Source organism: Neopelma chrysocephalum, unplaced genomic scaffold, assembly GCF_003984885.1.
Source record: "Neopelma chrysocephalum unplaced genomic scaffold, ASM398488v2 Primary Assembly neopelma1_23, whole genome shotgun sequence".
In the NCBI taxonomy this organism is placed as follows: Eukaryota; Metazoa; Chordata; class Aves; order Passeriformes; family Pipridae; genus Neopelma; species Neopelma chrysocephalum.
The window spans coordinates 13,478,470-13,500,375 of NW_020897691.1; the positions used below are offsets into that span (position 1 = coordinate 13,478,470).

Sequence of the window (21,906 nt, forward strand, 5' to 3'; positions counted from 1 at the left end):
TATTTTGCTGAGTTCTGTATTGTGACTGAATAAACACATCACTTGCAAATAGAGCAGTAGATCAAGTGAGTTGCTTGACTTAAATGTTATTGGTAATTTAGAATAAGAGACTTAATAGTGTCAGAGAATTTTTTATAGTTACTGATTGGTTTGGGTTTTTTTTTCAGATTGACCACAGATTTATTACCTTTGCTTCCTAACTTCAGTTAGAAGTTTAATCTGTTCATATTTAAAATGCACCTAATAAGCAGAAAACCTTTCTTTCAATAACATTTCCTGTTTTTCCCGTTTCCCTTGATTATTATATTGAAAACTTAGTGTAGATAATTCTTTGAGCTGATGAAGTACTTTAATCTTTATTTAAACTTTGAAAAATGGAGGATGAAGGTTTACTGAGAGAAAATTACTTTTTACAGTGTGTTTCCTTGTTCCCCTTTCAAATTCACTCCAGGATGAAAAACAAAATGCTAAAAAACCAGGCACCAAATTTAAGCTGGATTTTTTGACTTTGTTTTTTTAAATTGTCCTTCAGGGAAGAGCTAATTTGTGTCTTGGAATTTCCATTTTTTTGTTGCATGGGTGCTACACATATACAATGTTTCAGATTGTTTAACTGCCTACAAAAGGCATCTGTTAGTCGTATGCTGTTAACCTGAGATTTAATTACGGATTCACAGATTAATAACAAACTGAGTAGTTTTCCAGACTTAACCTGCAGATGTCTTTGGCCCTTGAGCCCTTTGGCCCTTTTACTTCTTCAAGGACTCAAAGGTTGTTCCAGGCAGCAACATCTGCCCTTATAAACATTTTCCAAACTTAAAGTTCTTTGTTTTGGCTAGTCCAGAGATTTTTAAAAATTTTTTTTAAATAAAATTAAAGATAAATATCTTACATATTTACAATGAGAGCTGTGAAGGAAATTGTTTGAATTGTTTACTCTGTAAAATCATTTGACTAGGCCTGTGTTTATAGCATCCAAAAGCAATAGCTGATGGTTATTCTTTTGGACTACATATTGTCAAATTCGCTAAAATATCCAGATGTCATTTATATAAAAAGGACTGATACCTTTCAGTACTAATGGAATAGCTTAACACCCCTAGAAATGAGATTTTTCTATATGTACTAATTCTGGGCAATGACTCATTTCAGTCAGAATTACCCATAAAGAAACTTCTACGTGCACTGGTTTTTAAATTTTACAATGTTTATCTGACTTCCTGTGTCTCAACTTTTAAATTTTCTTGGTTTTTTGTTTTGTTTTGTTTTGGGTTTTTTTTGGCATTAGGATACTTTTGATAATGCCTTCTTTTAAATTGAATTTCTTTGGTACATTAGTCTAGGAAGGCTATCTGTGGTATATATGCCGACATTTTCCATATGATCAAAACTGTCTTTCATGATCATTCTCTATGGCCCAATCTTTCCCTGAAGAATTACAACTTTGTTATTTATTGTTGCTCTAATACACCTGGCAGATTCTAACACCAGGCTGAGTTAATACCCCAGGCCTTATCAGTGTGTTCATTTCAGTAAAATCTGAACTTCTGAGGAATGAGAAGGATGAGATACCTGCTCAGTCAGCCTTAGCTTCATGCCCCAGTTTTGACAGTAGCTGATGGAAGTTTTCCGCATGCACTCTAATTACATCCCCCGTGTTGATGATAGCTGTTTTGATTCATAGAGCACTCAGTGAGAAAAGCTTAGCAGGCTGTGATAGCAGTAAGAAGACTTTGGGAAGGATGTGGCTGTCTGTAGGGCAGGAAAATGTGGGTGATCAAGAGGAGGCACCTGTGGGGACCGTCATTGATCTAACAGGCTGCCTTCTGTTGCTGGGCTATGTAGATAACTGATAGCTGCAGTCCTTGGTGGTCCTTGGTTGCAGTGTCAGTGTTGTCTAGGCTTGAGAGCTCTTTGACAAGAGAAGTCTGAACTGCAGTGGGCTTATCTTCGTTCTCTAGTTTTCCTTGGTAGCACCTGGTGTTTTTATGCTATTGTTCCTCTTCCCCCAGAGACATAGGGTCCCTCTGGACTTCATATTGCTAATCTTGTTTTCTGTTGATTTTTCAGTTATCCTTATTCTTTGGAAAAATATTGCGGGCTTTGTAATTATTTGTATAATTTTCTGAGAAAATGCTTTTTGTGTGAAGAAACTTTTTCACAGATCCTACAGTGATCTGTTGAAATCAGAAGCTTGAAGCCTCCATATATCTGATGTGGTGAGCTAAATGCCCTGATCTTTTAGCTGCAAAGTTTTTCTGAGTTTCTGTCTTTAATAAACAAATGATGTAGTCAGTCCTGAGTTAAGTCAAACCCAAATGAATGTTCAGCTTTTTTTTTTTTGATGAATATAAGGTTAAAACACAGACAACCCTACACAGGAAAGAATGGGTAAATACTTTTATCAAGGTGTAAAATGAACCATTTAGATGGTAAAGTGTACCAGAATGATGTAGTGTCTGTGATTGAAAGAGGTAATGTGAAGCTAAGCTTGAATATATAAAATAGATGGCACTTTTATAACATTCTGGAAAATTGGGTCCTTATTTTCCAACTAGATATTAAAAGTAATGGGTGTTTTTGATTTAATTTGGCAATAATTTCTCTGTACCTCTGTTCCAGCTTGTGGAATGGAGAAAATAATGCTGTCTAGTCTTACTAGATTAGGTGATGGTTGTGAAGAAAAATGCATTAATATTTTTAAGTTGCTTAGCTAATTTATCAAGAATCCAGGAATAAATTAATAATTTTGTATTCAGCACAACATTTGTGAAATAAATCAGACAGCAGGCCATATGTTGAATGGATAGGATGAAAAGAGATATGTAACAACCAATCCCAAAGTAATTAATGTATATATCACTTCTGTGTGACAGAAGGGACCAAAGTAATGTTTGAGGTGATATTAAATTTAGTGTTATCTTACTTGCTGGTTAAGGAGCCAGCTAACCTTACGTGGCAATATGTGCAGTTTGACTACTATTATTATGACTTCTTTTTGCCACGTCTGATTTGAAGACAAATTCTGTCATGGTTTTTACTTTTTGAAAGAAAAAATAATTCATAAGAATATGTTCCTGCACTGATATTTTGAACTTTAAAACTGTCCTTTTCCATGTAACCTGGGTTTTTTGCTTTAGTATATGTTTGAACAGTGTTTGTCTTGTAGGCTTAACATTACTTGCTTTGGTACCCACTTACCTGTTCTCAAGTTGCTTTTTCAGTTTGGACATATTTTTTTCATGTTGAACAAGATGAGCCTGAAATTACATTGCTTAGAAAGAACAACAGCTCTGCATCATTGAATTAGTGTATGTGGTTGCCTCTTTATGTCCTGATATTACATATATATCAGAGCATTTTAAACATAAAAGACAAAAATTAAGGGAAAAAAGAGAATGAATTACTGTGATATGAAAACTTGGTTTTATTGCAGTCCTTTTGTTTCACACTGAGTAATAGGCTTTCCTGCTGTGTGCTCATGTATTTTTTCTGTGTATATCACATTATCAAATCACATTGAGTGCTTTACAGAGCTAATCGTCTGGTCGTTTGGAATAATATGTGTAAACTGCTTAGAAGGCAAGCTGAGCTTCTGTAAGGGAACAATTCTTAATGTGATTTGTAGTGTTAATTTTTTTTTTTTTGAGATTTGAAGTATATTTGAAGTAGAAGTTACCAATATCTTCATATTTTTAATAGACTTGAATTGGAGTGAAATAAAATTAAACTATTAAATTGTCTTATCTTTATAATTTCAGTGGCCGAACTGGAAAGATTCGAGTGCAGTCCCTGAAAATTGGCTTGATGTCTCTTTCTAAGGGCCTTCTGGAAGAGAAGTACAGATGTAAGGAAGAATTTGTTTTACAAAATACTCTATATAATTAAGTCATGTACATTGACAACACATATTGCAGCAAAATTTGAAGTAAAATATTTTTCATGCCTGTACATGGCAGTTTTCTTGTGTGTAAGTAAAACAGAATTGTTTTCATTATCATCATTGACAATGGAGAAAGTAGGATTTATATCTTGACTGGAAAGTATTGATGTCAATTCCGCTTTGTCATAAGTCACAGTACTGTAGCCCCCAAAAGAAAAGGAGAACATAGCTATGTGGAAGCTAGAGAAGTATTATATTTGACCAATTCTCTTCTCTCTTGTGTCTGTGTATGCTTTGTTTAGGGAAAAATCAAGCAAGTCAGTGCTGATTGCATCAGATTTCTATGGCTGATAAAGCAAGGAAATACATCAAAATCCAGCAATTGTATTTAGTAGTCTATGAGAAGGATTATCTGAACTTTGAAAATGGTTTTCTGGTATATGTGCTTTCTGCCAGAATTGCACAATGAAAGTTTAAATTATGTTGATTTAAGTAATCTCACAAGCTTGAGAAATACTAAGTAGTATAAAAATATTTCACAAAAATAATTTCAGGAGCAGAAGAGAAGTGAGTAACTTTGTGGCAAAACCCCCTGACAAATATAGAAAAAAGATGAAGCGTTATATTGGAGCATCCTATGTGATGGACATTTACGTATTATGCACATTCATCTTAAAATTGCTCTTCTTTGCAGTAGTTCCTTGACTCATTTTGGAAACACATGAAAAATTTATAGAGACTGAATTTGCTCCATGTACCTTTGAGCTCTGCAAAAATTTCTGCTTTCCTTAAGAGCACTTGTAGGCAATCTTATAATCTTGGTTATTAACACTGAGCAAAAGTAGGTGTCTTATGCATTGGGACATATTTTGACATTTGAATGGCATACTGAGACTTTGGGTTTTTTAGTTTCCTTATGTCATTAGACATATATGTGAATTATTCCATAACTGAAGAAGGTTGATGGACATACCTTTGTTCAGTAATGACAATTCAGGGAGTAATATACCACTTAGTGTGAAATAAAAAGCTTTCCTAAAGTACAGGAGTACAAACTGATAACCCTTTCAAAAGATGGTTTCAAAAACTCCAAAACCTGAGAATAAACAATAAACTCACATTAAATTGCTATTGGTAATACATTAGTATGTTTACAGTTACCAAATGCAGGCACTGAAGCAGAACAAAGAAATTACTAGGTCTGATTAATTTTTGTGTTGTTGCTTTGTATTTAGTAGTAAAATAGAAGTGGCAGCTGATTGTGGCTACAGATTTTACATCATCTGTGTTAATAGCATGGACTTTTTTTCTGAATATTGCTGTGAAAAGTCCTAAAAACATTAGTACAGAATAAGTCTCAGAAAACTTTTGTACCAAGTGATCATAACTTCAACCTGAAATACATCTGAAATTAAAGTAGTTACTCGGGTTCTTGAAGCAGAGAATATTAGTCAGATAATGCATCCTTTTTGTTGTTGTAACTCCTGTGATCAGTAGCTTTGATATATTTTTCAGTTTTATTGTCCTTATGAACCTTTAAATTGTCACCAGAAAACCTCTTAAATCTGAAAAAAATTTTGCTAAGGAAGGAAGGAACAGTGTTAGGTATTGGTTCTTGGCTTGCAGTGGCTTTGCAGAGTGTTTTGGGGTCCTCTGGCACCAGCTGTGTACCAAAACCTAATCTTTGGTGTGAACTCTTTTGCTTCTTTTGATTTTGTCACATCCTATTAATCATCTCTTTGTGAGAGAAATTTTGTTTTACCTACTGAGGTTTCAGATCCTTAAGTGAAAACTGTGATGGAAATCCTAAGTATTTTCAAGAAAGTCAGTGACTTGGAAGAAAGAGCAGGACCCCCAAACATGGGTGCTTAATACGAATTATCTGCCATCTGATTTTTTCCCTTTCTCAGACCAACTCCTGAAATTTGCTTCTCCTTTTGGCTGTGTTTCTTCTAACCATTTAGGAGGCAAGTTTGTTGTTTTAAAATCTTTTGGATGAACCCTTCACTCTTTTGTAAAACTGTTGAGCAGAGTGTTTGTTCAAGCATTCAGACTTCGAGAGACCAGACTTTTGAGGCACAATTTCAGGTCTGTTGAGACATTTGATTTTGTCATGGTTTAACCCCAGCCAGCAACCAAGCCCCGCACAGCCACTCGCTCTCTCCTCCACCAGCAGGATCAGGGAGAGAACTGGAAGGGTAAAAGCTGGAAAACTCATGGGTTGAGATAAAGACAGTTTAATAGGGAAAGCTGTGCACACAAGCAAAGCAAAACAAGGAATTCATTCACTGTTTCCCATGGGCAGGCAGGTGTTCAACCATCACGTGTAACTGTTACTTCGGAAGACAAACACCGTCACTACAAATGTCCCCTCACTTCTTCCTTCTTCCCTCCACTGTATAGACTGAGCATGATGTCATATGGTCTGGAATATCCCTTTGGTCAGTTTGGGTCACCTGTCCCAGCTCTGTCTTCTCCTTACTTCCTTGCCAGCGTGGCAGTATGAAAAGCAGAAAAGGCCTTGGCTCTATGTAAGCCCTGCTCAGCAATAACAAAAACATCTCATCAGCCCTGTGTTCAGCACAAATCAAAACACAGGCCCATACTAGCCACTGTGAAGAAAATTAACTCTAGCCCAGCTGAAACCAGCACAGGTAAATGAAATAATATAATAAATTGGCAGGGGACAATAACTTCAGTTTACCAGTACAACTGACTTTCATCTTTGTCTTTTACTTTCTTTTGAAATCAGACTTTTGTTCTTTTTTCTTTCTCTCATGTTAATCCTTTTTTTTTCCTTTTTTTTTGATTGTTTGTTTGTTTTTGTTGTAACAGCCACCTTCAATCACATTTATTTTCATCAAAAACAAGAACTTTGTCAACTGTATGTTCATTTCCAGTGTAGGTAGAATCTTTTCACTTGTCACATTTTCAAAAAATTATTTACCAGGGAAATTTCTGTGACTTTTTTCTTTTAATTTAATTAAGCTGCTTTTTTAGGATTCTAGACTTCAGGGTTGACGTGAGAATGGATCTTTAATTAAAGTCCCAATTACTAAAGCTGCAATTAAAGAATGCCTATTCTTGGAAATGTTTAAGACATGCTTAATTTCAAGCACGTGCCTGGGTGTTCCTGAGAATAAAAATGGACCTGCAGAAGTAATTCAGTTGTTGTGAGCTGCTTCACATCTATTCTTGTAGGGCAAGGAATCTAGGGCTTCTTCTCTGTTATTGAGGCCAGTACCCTGGTCTGGCTGTATCCATGTTATGCTCTCCTTTCCCTTCTGACCGGGAGGGTCACTTGTGAGCTACATCAGAATGCATTTGTGTGCATTTCACTCTTACCTGGACTCATTTTTAATACCGAAAGCCCAAACTGGCAGCAGAAACAGAAAAAACCATATGGAGTTTTTTATTTTTTTATAGAATGTGGATTTGTAGATTTTGGGTCATATGACCCAAATCAAATTAATAATCATTAAATTATTAGTGAACAAAAACTGTATGACTTGAGGTGGAAAAGAAGAGCTACTTGAGAAATCTTATCTGCAAAGCATTTCAGTTTTCAAATGAGGTACAGCATCCTTGGAATGTGGTGGGAATTTTTAACTGTTAAGTTTATGTTGTTAATTTTCAAACCATTTGGAACTTGGTAGTTAAAAAAAAAAGAAATTTGAATGTACATTCGGTTTGTGACAATTCAACATAACATATGTTGTGGACATCATTCTACTATCTTATTATCATTTTGGTAGGAATTAATAAACTTTTCAACATTTTCAAGTATCCCTTTCTATATCAACCATTAATACATTTTTTCAAGCTGTCCTGCTAAGTTGCAGTTTGAGTCCCACTGCTGTCATCCTCAAAATACTAGTGTTAGGCTGAATTTATTTAAGATTAACTGACTTTCTTTTTTCCTAGTATGTTTTTTTATATGACTCAGGTCTGAATAATCATTTCTCTGCTCCCTCAATCATTCTTCCTGTCCTTTGATAGAGTCCCTTATACAGTTTAACCTTAATATCAATGTATTTTATGTTGAAACTCATTTAATATTTATGTGCATGTTAACAAACTCCATTTACAAGAGTTTATGGCTTTTGTCATTGCTGGTGGGTGATGTATGGGGTCCCCTTTCCAACTGATGCAAGTATGTTGTCCAGGTGGTCCCCGTCAGAGCTAAAACAGGCTCTTCTCCAATACATTTGCCACTTGAGTTTCTCTTGCCGTACCTCCTTTGCCAGGGAACAGTTCATGGGTTATTTGAAGTAGGTAGGCCAGATAGCAAGAGCATTCTCACTTTCTGTACCTTTAGTTTAGGAGCTTCTGCTCCTGTGTGCCACACTGAAGGCATTGAGGGGTTTGGGAAAAGAGGATACCATCCTTAGCCTTGCATTTGGTTATGGCACTGCTGGTGTTAAGAAACAAAGAAAACTCAAGGGGAGTGTTTTGGAGGAGTTTGAGTTCTTCAAAGGTATTTGCTGGTTTCATCCTAGCTAATCACTCTGCCTATTACCCCTCCTGTCACACAGTTTTTCCTCTTTTACCAGCTCCATAGTCAACTGAAGTTTTAGGGCTTAGGAAATTACTTCATCTGCCTCAAACAGTTAATGACTTGTTCTTCTTTTAGTGCCCGTTTCCACTGTAGACTGATGCAAACAAAATAAGACAAACTTTTCTTTTTTTCCTTTTTTTTTTTATACTATCAGTTTTTTTAAGCTGACTCTTAAAAATTGAAAAACTATGCCAGCCTAAGCTGAAGAAGCTTGTCTTTTTCTCAATCAGAAGTGCAGTCAGACTGAATTTTCAAATTTCGTTTATTTCTAATCTATTAATGGTTGTTCTGGTGGGAAACATGAAAAAGTAGGGGAATAGTATAAATGGATTTTTTTTTCTTTTAAGATTACTTGAAGTTTTAATCCAAGCCAGCTACTGAGTGCAAAAGGAGAATGTAAAAGCCAACTGGAATGAACATAAGAATTTAATTCCATTTCTTCTGTCGTTTGTACCACTCACAGAATTTAAAAATATTTCTTAGATAAACTTAGCATTTAAGATGTTTTCAGGAAAGATGAATCTTGTGAATAAATGTTAATGTTCACAACTATAGAGTTCATAAATCAAAATTATTGGCAGAAACATATTAAAAATTTTAGCTGAACACTTTAACAATTAAAATTATCCAATCTAAGAAATGTGTTAAGAAAGCACTTGAGAAATAATATCTGTACTGCAGACAGACCTGCCTGTTAAATTCAGTGCTTAACTGTGAATGTAGGTACAAGCAGTATCTTCCTTCCCAGTGCCTGTATCTGGAACAATTTTCTTGATCCCTTTCAGTGTCCATTTTTTCTGTCATTATAGTCATCCTGGTTCATCCATTCATTCTGCAGGGCTTGACACCTACCTTAAGAAAATGGAATCAGTAAAGGGAAAGGACATGGAAGCAGACATGGTTATCCAGGAAGAAAATGTGATTATTGTTAAACTTGAGTTGTCTTTCTGGCTACTGCTCTTACTTTAAGCTATTTCGCATGGCAAGTTGTGACTTGTGGTAACTTCTAGTCTCTCCGGAGCAAATGTGCTTCTGTCCCCAACCAACTGAAGGATGGCATAGATTTTAGCATAAGATATGAGTTTCTGAAATATTTCATTCTTCATAGAAATGTAAAATAGTTTGATTTGGAAGGAACTTTTAAAGGTCATCTAGACCAACCCCCTTGCAATAAGCAGGATCATCTTCAACTAGATCAGGTTACTCAGAGCCCTCTCCAACCTGGCTGTGAATGTTCCCAGGGATAGAGCATCTACCATCTCTCTTGGCAACCTGTTCCAGTGTTTCATCACCCTCATTGTAAAAAATTTCTTCCTTGTAACTAGTTTAAATCTTTTAGTTTAAAACCAGTTTTAGTTTAAACCCTTGTCCTATTGCAACAGGCCCTGCTAAAAAGGTTTGTCTCCAGCTTTCTTATAAGCCCCCTTTGAGTACTGAAAAGCTGCAATAAGGCCTCTCTGGCGTCTTCTCCAGGCTGAACAACTCCAACTCTCTCAGCCCTTCTTCAGAGGGATGGAATATCTCTCCTATGATCAGTTTTGAGGCCCTTCTCTAGACCTGCTCTAGCAGCTCCATGTCTTTCCTGTGCTGGGGACCCTAGAGCTGGAGTCAGCACTCCAGATGGGGTCTCACAGAGCAGAGCATGCAGAATCACCTCCCTCAGCCTATTGGCTGCACTTCTTCTGATGCAGCCCAGGATATGGTTGACTTTCTGGGCTGCAAGCACACTTTCTCAGGACACGTCCAGCTTTTCATCCACCAAGACCCCCAAGGACTTCTTGGCAGAGCTGCTCTCAGTCCCTTCATCCCCCAGCCTGTATTGATACTGGGGGTTGCCTGGACCAAGGTGCAGCACCTTGCACTCAGCCTTGTACTTCTTCATAAGATAGCCATGGGCCCACTTTGCAAGCTTGTCCAGATCTTTCTGGATGGCATCCTGTCCTTCAGGATGCACCTGCATCCTTCAACTGCACCACTCAGCCTGGTGTCATCTGCAGACTTGCTGAGGGTACGCTTGATCCCTTTGTCTATGTCATTGATGAAGATATTAAATAACACTGATCCTCATACAGACTCCTGAGGGACACCACTTTTCACTGATGCCCATTGGGACTCTGAACAATTGACCACTAACCTCTGGATGTGACCATCCAACCAATTCCTTATCTGCCCATCAAATCCATCTCTCTCCAATTGAGAGAGAAGGCTGTTGTGAGTGACCATGTTAAAGGCCTTACAGAAGTCCAGAGACGTGACATCTGTAGCCCTTCCGTTGTCCACTGATGTAGTCACTCTATTATAGAAGGCCAGGCAGGACTTTTTGCTGGTGAAGCTGTGCTGGCTGTCTCAAATCACCTTCCTGTCCACCATGTGCCATAACAAGCTGTAGAGTTTCATTCATTTGGCCTTATTTTTCTCATTTGTATGGTTATAAATCAAGAAAACATACTCAAAGTTATCAAGATTAGATTAAGGTAAGCTCCTGTAAATGGGTCTGTGGCCATGTAACCATGACTATAAGAAAAATATTAAAAGCTCGAGCTGCAGCATTACTGAATGAAAGGGGATGTATGTGAAAATGAAATGATACGGTGCCTTTTGTTGATGTTGCAGACCTCTTCAAGGAGGTTGCTGGCCCTACCGAAATGTGTGATCAGAGACAGCTAGGCCTTCTGCTTCACGATGCTATCCAGATCCCACGACAGCTTGGTGAAGTGGCAGCCTTTGGTGGGAGCAACATTGAACCCAGTGTGCGCAGCTGCTTCCAACAGGTAAGATAAAGACCTTCATGTGAAAAAAAAACCCTCTGGGAAGTCTAAAAATTCACTTGTACATGATGTAAAAAGAAGAGAGGAATTTAAAAACATCCACTGAGTTTTGAACAGAAATGAACATGCCCCTGCAACTAAGTGTGGGAAGTTATTGTGAAAATGCAGCTGTAAAAGATGGTTTATGGTTTAGGACAGGATGAAACAAATTATGTTTAGCCAAAAGAATATATAAATCTTTGTGATTTTGACAGTGTTTGCAGCTCTAAAAGCTGTTAAAAAAATTTGTAGCAACCAATTACCCTGCTTTGCATTGTTCAAAGCAACCTGATACTGTGAGAACAACATGCTTTTCCCTGCTGGAATAAAACACAATCTCAACAGAACAAGAGAATGATGTTGGTAGTAATTTTTGACCTTACGAACCAGGAAATTATTTAGCATTATTTTACTGACAAAAGAGCTTGCATGAAACTTCAAGCTTAGTCGTTTATATATCATGAGCCTTTATGCAGCAGATCAGAATGGAATTAAGCTCTTGCAGCCTGCTGTTCAGCCCCACACTAGATGCCAGGGGTTAATGAGGCTGCAAGGATCATCTGTCTGTTTAAAGAAGATGAGAATTAAAAACAGGATGTTGTAATGAAACACAACTAACTGACTTTGTCAAGGATGCCTAAAGCTCCAACTGTTTGCTATTGATAGCTATACTGCTTCTGTGTATTATTTCTGTGAAAGTGGCTGATTTGAGCATCATCAGAAATTGGATTAAAAATTCACTGTGGTGTGTATAAAATTAATGACTTGGATATTTCGGAGTTTATTGAATCAAACATTAAAGATTTTAGGGACCTTTTAGAGCCTTTTTCTTTTGCCATTCTTTCATAGACATTTCTACTTTTTTTGTCCAGTGCTTTGAAAAATGCAGTTGCACTAGCTTTTTTCAGAACTATTAGATTAATTTCTGGAGTCAGGTGATTAGAATTGGAAGTGTGTTTGTCCAGGTTATGAATAATTTGGTAGATACTTATGGAAGTTGATTTGACCCATTAACCATGTAAAACTTCCCCTTATGTTTTAACACTGCTGCTTCAGACAATAAGGGATGATGCTTGACATAGCTATCGCTGGCCTTGAGTGGTTCAAGTCATACTGAAATATTCAGTTGTTCATTTGTTAGTGGCAGACTGTGTCACAGAGGAATGATCTTTAAGTCCCTCAAGGGTCTGCCCCATCTCCCATACTATTCAATTATGGGTGAGGGGTACTAGCAAGGTAGCATTTAAACACTTGATGTGTTATTACAGTTATACTGATAATGAGGTTGCACCCCTCATCTCACACGAATAGCTCAAGTTCAGTCTCTGGTCTTTAGAAAAGCATAGAAAAAAATTGCATTTGCATGACAGTTCTCAGCCAAGTATTTTTTTGGTGAGGAAAGAATGTGGGTTTTTTTCATGCTTCTCCCTTTTACTGGCAAAAATCAACTTGGACTATAAATATGTTAAGAAGCCTAGGATCTCTTTCTGTCATGGATTGCCATTTAAGAATAGTTTTCATTTTTCAGCTTTGTTTTATTACTTCCAGTGAGCTCAGAAATATGACCTCTGTTCTTATTGCTGACAAATTTGATCAATAAAATACCTTTACAGCTAGGCTTCTCTGGTGGTTACAATTTAAAGAAAATGTAGAAACATGTTCGTTTGCTTTTTAAAACAATCACATTAATACTTTAGCTCTGCTTTATTCTTGCAGTGATTGCCTATAAAATGGGAGATTTCTTTCTCATTAGTTACGTGCCTGTTTGCTATTTGTGTGTGTGTGTTTAATGTGCTAACTAGAAAGAATACCATGAGCTCCAAGCATAATAAAAAAATTATGAGTCTCATGGCAATCAATAGGCACGTGCAAGCACTACTGACATTTAGCATTTTGTCATCGATCTTAACTCAAAAGTAATAAAAGTGGCCTAGTGGTTAGCGTGCAGGACTCTCACTGCTGCGACCACGGGTTCGAATCCCGGTCTCCTGGCCTGATGGAGGTCGTTAGCCCTGTGTGGCCATCCATCTATGAGAAGGACACTATAAACAAACCTACGTCCTGAGGACCTCACTGCCATTGTCCAAGCTTGCTTGGCCCCGGCAGATGAACCTTAGGATTAAAGGGTGGGCTCAGTTCAGCGCAGGCTGTGTCTCACCTAAAAAAATCCATTGCGCAGGCTGGAAAGGTAAAAGACCTTTCCCCAAATCTTCGTTCACGAAGATGGGCCATTATTATTATTATTATTATTATTATAACTCAAAAGTCAACCATGTCTTTAGTATGTCTGAGATGCAGAAAGTGCTTCCCTTTCATGCTCATACTTATTTTTCAAGTCCTTTCAGTTCAAAGACAGCTTTACAAGGGACTCTGTTACTCATTTACTATGTCCTCCACCTTTGTTACCATCTGTCTACTCTATTACTGCTGTTTTAGTCTCCTATAGTCTTACTGACTGACTTGTTTTCTTTATTTGCATGTTGATCAAGGTTATTTCTTGTGTCTTGTAAATGGTTTTGGATGAACCTGTCATGGAAAGGATTAACACAGGTTGTTGTTTGGTTTTCTTCCATAGAATTCTAAGGAAAATTTGCTTTTGGGTGTGTGTTGTTTTATTTTATTATTTATTCTTTTTTAATTTGGATGTGGGTTCTTTCTCTCCACAGAATCACAATAAGCCAGAAATAACTGTAAAGCAATTTATAGATTGGATGCGCTTAGAACCACAGTCTATGGTGTGGCTACCAGTTCTACACCGCGTGGCAGCTGCAGAAACAGCAAAACATCAGGCCAAGTGCAACATCTGTAAAGAGTGTCCAATTGTCGGATTTAGGTAAGAGGAGGGCAGTTAGGTACAGTGTTTCCCTGAAAATATCCACACTTTTAAGCCTTCCAACAAGTGCAGTTTTTTCTGTCTGTTTTCCACTGTTTTCCTGCTTTAAGATAGGATCTGTCACCTGTGGTGTGGCCTGAGCTAGTGCAATTCTGGCTGCTGCAGTACCACTGTTAGACAGTGACTGACAGAAGTACAGGGCAGAATGTCATCAGGTGTTTTTGCATTGTTGGATCCCACAGATAACAAATTAAATATGAATGCACACCATGTTTTTTGTAAGCACAAGATTAAAAGGAGGTGATCAGTAAAAAAAAATGTGGACTGACTGTCTGCTCTCCTGTGTAGGGCTTGGGAAACTAACTTATGCCAGGCAACATTAAACATCCTTCAACATCAGTCTTTTCTTGCTTAAAACAAACACTGATATGTTGCTGTGATACAGCTTGCACAGTTCCTGTCTCAAACATGGAACTTAATCTAACTTTCGTCTGTTCAAAGAAAGGCGTGAATTCCAAAAGAAAAAAATTACATGGGGAATATTCTCCATGTTATTCTCCTCAACTGTAGTTGGTACCCTTAGTGAGTACTGTTACAACTAGCATGCATTTGTGAATTGATTATTCCCATGTACAAAATGATGCAAAATATCCCCCAGAAAATCCCAGCAGGGGCTACAGCTACAGCTAAGAATAACTGGATTTTTCCTCTACTGTGGTCATGGAGTCTAGTGTATTATTTGGGAAAAATATAAAATGGTCTTGTAAGTGCTTCTGAGATTTTTCTTCAGGTATCTTGGCAGATGAGTAAGTTTTGTACCCCATGCTTTCTGTACTCCATCTTTCAGTTGTTTTAAAGGATAATAATATGAATCCTGAGGTCAGATTAATCTCACCTAATTTTAGGCATGCTGGTTTTAGTCAATCTTACAAGACTGAGCTAGCAACCCTCTTTTTTGTCATTATAAATATAGATATGTATTTGCAAAAGTAATAAATCTGGTCAAACTTTGTTCCCTGTCTTAAGAGGAGATGAAATTTCTTGAAGTGTTCTTCTTTTTCTTTATTATTGCCTGAGGGAGCATAGAGTGACAATGCTCCAGCTCAGATATGTTTTAGTTATCTAAGTTGGGGATGATGAATCTTATCTGTACTATGTGTAGAAGGAGGGTAGAGAGATAGAAAAGCAGAGAAAGGAAGACAAAGGAATGGGTCATTCTAAATAATTTCTACAATGAAGTTGTAGAATTTCTACAATGAGATCTGCAACAACAAAAGCCTCTAGCATCTTAGCAGAAGGTAAATGTGGCCCTTTAATGCACAGGCTCTGAATAAAGATTATAAACAGTTGCATCAGCATCCTTTAAAGTGAACCTTTACATTTATAGACACATATTCCCTTGCAAAACAAAACATCAAACTCAGCAGGGAAAAAATGTGAATGGGTACTGAAAACTGCTCTCAGGAAGCAATTTAATTTAAACTTTAACTATTCAGTAGCTATTCAATTTGGGTAAGTTTGCTCATTTTAGTTTCATACTAATGATATAATCTCATCCAGTCAGAACAACCATACTATAAAAACAGTGGGGGGAATCTGGAATTGAATTGTTGCTTTAGTCTGCTCTGGTCTAAATAAATAAATCATTTTCCTGGTGACTACATTTAATGCAAGGGGTACTGTATAAGTTTGTTACTTTGTTTATACATAGTTTCTTAAAAAAAAAATACCAAAAGTAAATATAGCATTGTAATTTTTTAAACTGAATTTTGTATTGTTTTTATAATTCATGAATTCTCAAGAATGTCATTTCCTGAAATGTGTTTGGAATTTCTGAGCATCAAAATTATTTACAAACACTTAAGCTAACTGTTCAGGGTAAAAGCATGTAAAAGTAAACCAGTCTGGCTTATAAAAGTTTTTTGAGATACCGTCTGAATACTAAATAGAGGAAAAGAAAAACTAAAGCCAATATGGTTTAAAGTCAGTAAAAACTTGAAAGTTATAAATTCTTCACAGTCCATCTATGAAGCTGATGCCTGTAAGATTTTCTGCTTCAAAGTGACTTAGGCAACACATGATTGACGATGGCTCTATATGGATATAGAGACAGGAACTTTGTTTAAATCCTCAGTGTTAGGAGGTTCTGTGAATTGGGTTAAGAGGGCTGCGGCTTTCCAGTGTTCCCGTGCAGCTGCTGCAGTGGCACTGCAGTGGCCCCTGGGTCTGCAGCTGTGATGAGTGGTGGCTGTGCCACATCCTAGTCACGCACACCCACACACTTCAAGGTTCTTTCTAAGCTAATCCCAACAAATTCACTCTGTTGCTGCTGCTGCTGAAAACCAGGTGACACCATTTCAGAGAGTAATTTGGTTTGTGAGGCTTAATTAGAAGTAGACTTAAGAATCTTTAATCACTATGTTTAATGTCCCCATAGGTATCGGAGCTTAAAACATTTCAACTATGATGTCTGTCAGAGCTGTTTCTTTTCTGGCCGTACAGCAAAGGGGCATAAATTGCATTATCCAATGGTGGAGTACTGTATACCTGTGAGTACTAATTTACTAAGAGGTAACAATCATTATTTGCATTATTTGAGGTCTAAATTTTTTACGTAGTCTTTTGTCACCTCACTATTTTGCCAGGATTTCTTTTTCATATGTTTAGTAGGGCCTGTATTCCTACCTTTCTCTTTGGAAGGCATCAGGGGCCTTGCTAGTGTTGCTGATTTTATGTGGACAGTGTTTGGATTCTATAGAAATGGGTAGACATATCCAGCTGTGAGAGAACTTGAACTTCACTTTTGCTTTGTAAAAACAAAGCTTGAATATTAAATATAATTGTAGTACTTGTATACTTGCATGTGCACACACACTGTAAGGGTGAGACATGTCAGAGAAAAAGGACTCACCTTACTATTGCTATACCATAGGAAAGAATATTTATATTCTAGTAATGCACTTTAATATTTTTAGAGAGGTGTGTGATCTTTGTTTTCAGGTCCAACATTTTGCTTCCTTCATGAAAATGTGATTGGAAATATGTTGAGTTTCATTCTGCTGAGTTATTAGACAGAATTGATAGTTTCTAACTCAAAATCTTCTAACCTCTGTGAGAGGTTTGCCTGCAGTAGCTAACACAAACTAATTTTAAAACACAGTATTTTCCTAATGATGTTTCAAACACAATTTTCTATGGAGATTTCTAGGAGTCTTTCTTAAGAGGAGGAGTGGCTGGGTGGCTACATGCAAATAGCACTTTCACTTTTTTATCATAGTTGTTTAAATTCAAGAATTTTAACTCAGAAATAAATTAATAGGATAACTGTTATGTTATCTATACAACAGTGCTGAAAGGTCTGTTTGCTCAGAAAAATTCAGACCAGAATGTAAATAGAGCTTATTCAATAGAGCTGTGATTTCCAGTAGTGTTACAAGGTTCTTTGGGTTCTTAGAATAGCAAAAAGTCATTGAGTTACCTGACTGTCTTTTGCTGTACTTGTTGAACTTATTACCTGTGTTTTCCCTCTCTTTTACCTGGCATGTGTCTTGTAACAGAATTCAAACTCTCTTAAGTACTGTTTTCACTCCATTATAATCAGAAGAAAACATGAGCTATGTTAATTTATTTTCGTTAATTCTGTATCCTAATGTTAGGATTTGATTGCTAAATTGGCATGTCAGGCTATACTCTGAAGAATATTTTTTGAGTATGTTTATCGTTTTTTCAGCCAGTTTTAATATTTGTTGTGTTTAGTCACTGTTTTTTCTCTTTATGCCTTCTCTTTTCAGAAATCATTTTCAGGTTTATTTTGTACTGGTTTTGTGGCATGATATACTGCCATTTTTTTCCATTTTCTAACCCTCAAGATCTGGAGGTCTGTGAATAGAAATCATTAAAAATATGGTGATACTGATTTTTTACTTGCCTCCTTAGCTAACATAATCCAAAAATTTGAACATGTTTGGAATGTATTTTTCTTGGATTCATTTTTTATTTCCTCCTTATAAAGTTCTCTCAAACCTCATCAGTAGCGGAACAGAAATGTTTTTCGTTACTACCTAAAATATACTGAAAATTCTGAAATTAAATTATAAGGGTTGTTGAAATAGATAATGCTGCTGGTCCACAGGATAAAATGGCCTTCCTGTTGCATCAGTCAAATACAGATTATATCTGGTATGAGGTATGGTACTATCCCTAGAATAAGATGGTGTATTTCTGATGAATTCCGTTTTTTTTCTGAAGCAGCAGATTTGATATCTAAGAGAAAATTTCAGTTCTTGTTAAACATGTTCACGTTAGGTAACTGTGAACCATCTCATTTAAAACTAAAGACTGATGAACAGAAAAACAGATTCTGGAAATGGCTGGAATCCTCTCTTGTCCGTGGGACCAGGGATGGCTTGTATTATAATGAAGATTTCTGTTACTGCTGCAGATAGAATATGGTTTTAAAGTAATATTAAGTGTAAAATAAAATAACATGATTAGAGTGACTGAAGGAAGGCAAGTGTATAGGAGGTAAAGGAAGGAACTTGCGGCAGTTTTAAGTAGAGCAGAATAAAAGAAATGGCATTTAATTTAGGTGACGCGTAAAATTAGAGGTCCAGCACCGACCCCCATTAATTTGGAATCTGAATATGAGAGTTGGAATTTTACTTGGGTCCTGCTGTAAGTACACTCTGTTAGCTCCATTTCTGTAAGAAGAAATGACCCATTATATGAACAGACTTACATGCCCGTTAAACTTCCATAATCAGTACCCACATGCAATCTGTTTTAACTAATCTCATCTGCACTAGGTCAGGAATAAAGAATTGATTTCACGAAAAGAATTCAGTATTATTTATCCTTGCTGTGTGTTGGTTGGTGTGCTAATTTGTTGCTAAACTTCTCTACATATTGAATTTGTTTAATGTAATACAGTAGTCAAGAATTTCCAATTAGTAGAATAGCTTATATGTTTAAAATGAGTAATGCCTGAAAAATAGCATGGACCCAGGTCTGTGAAATAAAAGAAAAAGTACCAAAGGCCAGTGAATTGTTCAGTAGAATCCATTAAATTACAGTACAGATAGCCTGAGGAGTGCATCTACTCTACCTTTTCAACTAAATTTAAAAGCTGTTGATGTTAAAATGTTACTTTTTTGGCCAGTGTTGAAAAGCAGAGTACAAATGCATGAACTCATTAAAAAGCTTCTCTTTCTTACTGCTAATGCATATTAATACATTAATATCAAGAATACTAGCAATAAACAGGTAAGAAAATGCTTCCATTAATGAAGCTGACATTTAGAACTGGAGCTTAGTCACAGGTGAAGGCAAGACCATTTAATTGTCTTCAGGTAAGTAGTTAAGTGTAGGGTATGAAGGGATTTTTCAGAAGCACAGTAACTTCTTATTAAATTTAAAATAATTTGGGGAATGGCTTAAGGAATCTGTTTTTAAAATGAAATTTACGAGGGGACAGTTCTCCATTTTAATGAGTTTTGTGGTTTGCATTAGGTAAGAATTGCTTCACAATTTCAGAGTATGACCATTTACTCCACATAGCTATATGTATACTAATCTGTAATGCCATTCAGCATTCATCCTACCTTGCAATTTAGTTTTTTTGATGCTGAAAATACAAAAAAATTAATAATAATGACTTGAGTTATGTCTGTTTTTCTTTCATCCAGGATTTAGAGATGGGTATTACTCTCTCAAGCAGTAGAAATGCAAAGTTATTCTAGTTAGTATTCCACCTTTTTCACCTAGTCTTTCTCTGAAAAGATGGAGAAACAGGCTTTTTAATGTAGAATTTTGCAGTGAGATATGTAAGATGTAAGATTTTCTTAGCATCTTATTCAGGAATGCTCTTATGTAACTATCTACGTGGTTTATTTTTAGTTGTTTTGGAACAGAGGTCCTCTCAATAGTGTCACTTGTGTTATATTAATGTGGCTTTCTGTACCAATGGATCTTTGAATTTCAGATGGAAATATTTACTGCATCAGTTTTCATTCTCCAAAAGAAAACTCTCTCTTTGTTTTCACTTTGCAAATCCTATATTCCACAGCAAGGAATATTAAAAAAAGCTTTTCTGGAGTAATGTAAAAATATCAAATCACAGTTCTGAAAATTTTCTCATTGCAAGTAGACTTATTTCCTTACCATAATGAAAGTATAATCAATTTTTGTAGTTCTGTGCCACTCACCTGGCACAGCTCCTTATTTTAGGGAACTAATTTTTGGTAGTCTTTCTATACAAAACAATGGCAGCAAAGGTTAGCCCTTTCATTTTCCAGATGACCAGAATTTTATTTCCCTGGAAGAGCTCAGAACATGATAGTCAAAACATCAGAAATTATTGGTTGAATGGTAGTTTACCCTAGAATAAATTTTTTTCCAGGCACAATAAAGCTTATCTGAAATAGTGCCTGTTAAGACTTCTCCTCTAGGTAAGTCATCTGAAAATTGAATTCCTACTGACATCCAGAGAATACAGATACATTCCTGAACATCAAGCAGCATCAGTGTTTTATAAACAACAAACTGACATAAGTAAGTCAGTGGTTTCATCTTGATATGCTTAGCAGTGCACCAGGCATGACACTTCACTGTTAACAAAATGGGATTGTTCTGTGAGGAAGATGAAAGCAAGCAGCTAGAATGGTTGAATCTGACTATTTCATATGCATAACATTGCTTTCAGCTGTGGAGGTCAGAGATAACTCTTTGCCTTGAGAAGAATAGGTAGCTTGTCGGGGTAGTCTCTGATATTCAGCAGCTGGGCAGCTGGTCTCACAGTTGCTCAAATAGCTGGCTTGTGTGATCTGCTACCCTTTTGCAACTTCATTTGATAAATCCCGTTAAAATTCTGAGATCAGTTAATTACTCTTGAAATTACATCTTGATTTCATTGGAATAAACCAAAGTACACAAAATTTATAATCAATCTCTTCTCTTGGTGAGAAATTGCTATGAATTTCCTCTATTTGAAAGTGGTCACAGAAGGGTGATCTTCACAATGTTGCACAGTTACTGGTGTGGCAGTAACAACCATGAATACAGTTGTTATACCTTTAAGAACCTAGTTTTTGTGGTATTCTGTCTCATGCCTCTGTCAAGGGATGTGGTATGCTGTTTAAAAGTATGAGTTGTTTAGAAATGGCTTTGTGAGGGGAAAGTCCTGCTTGTCGAACTTGATTTCTTTCTACAACAATTACTCTGTTGTAGTTGATCTAGGAAAGCTAGTAGATTTACTCTTTTTGGACTTCAGCAAAACTTTTGATACTGTCTCTCACAGTATCCTTCTGGACAAAATGTCCAGCATACAGCTGAATAACCATGTTACGTGGTGGGTGAGAACTGCCTCACAGGTCAGGCACAAAGAGTTATAGTAAATGGGGTGACACCAGGCTGGTGTCCAGTCACTAGTGGGGTTCTGCAGGGCTCCATTTTAGATTTAGTTCTCTTCAACATCTTCATTGATGACTTGGATGCAAGACTCAAAAGAATACTAAGTAAGTTTGCTGACAACACTAAATTGAGAGGAGCTGTGGACTCCCCCTCAAGGGCAGAGAGGCCCTGTAGAGACAAATTAGAGAGATGGGCAATCACCAACCATTGGAAGTTTAACAAGGATAAATGCTGGATTCTGCACCTGGGATAGGGCAACCCTGGTTGTGTGCATAGACTAGGGAATGAGAGGCTGGAGAGCAGTGCTGTGGAAAGAGACCTGGAGGTCCTGGTTGACAGCAAGTTGAATATGAGTCAGCACAATATAAAAATATTTTAAGCTCTTATAGAGTACCCAAAGGAGGGGCCACAAGGATGG

The 21,906-nt window shown here is 36.7% G+C and overlaps 1 protein-coding gene across 8 annotated transcripts in view; it reads left to right on the forward strand.

The window, feature by feature from the left end:
- The window catches only part of UTRN (utrophin), a 380,224-nt gene that overhangs the window by 319,638 nt on the left and 38,680 nt on the right, over positions 1-21,906 (forward strand). For all 8 annotated transcript variants that reach the window (XM_027687304.1, XM_027687284.1, XM_027687314.1 and 5 more), the window contains 4 exons: positions 3,762-3,847; positions 11,055-11,212; positions 13,915-14,081; positions 16,519-16,630. In XM_027687304.1, the coding sequence (XP_027543105.1) occupies positions 3,762-3,847; positions 11,055-11,212; positions 13,915-14,081; positions 16,519-16,630 (523 nt within the window). The remainder of the gene's footprint in view (positions 1-3,761; positions 3,848-11,054; positions 11,213-13,914; positions 14,082-16,518; positions 16,631-21,906) is intronic.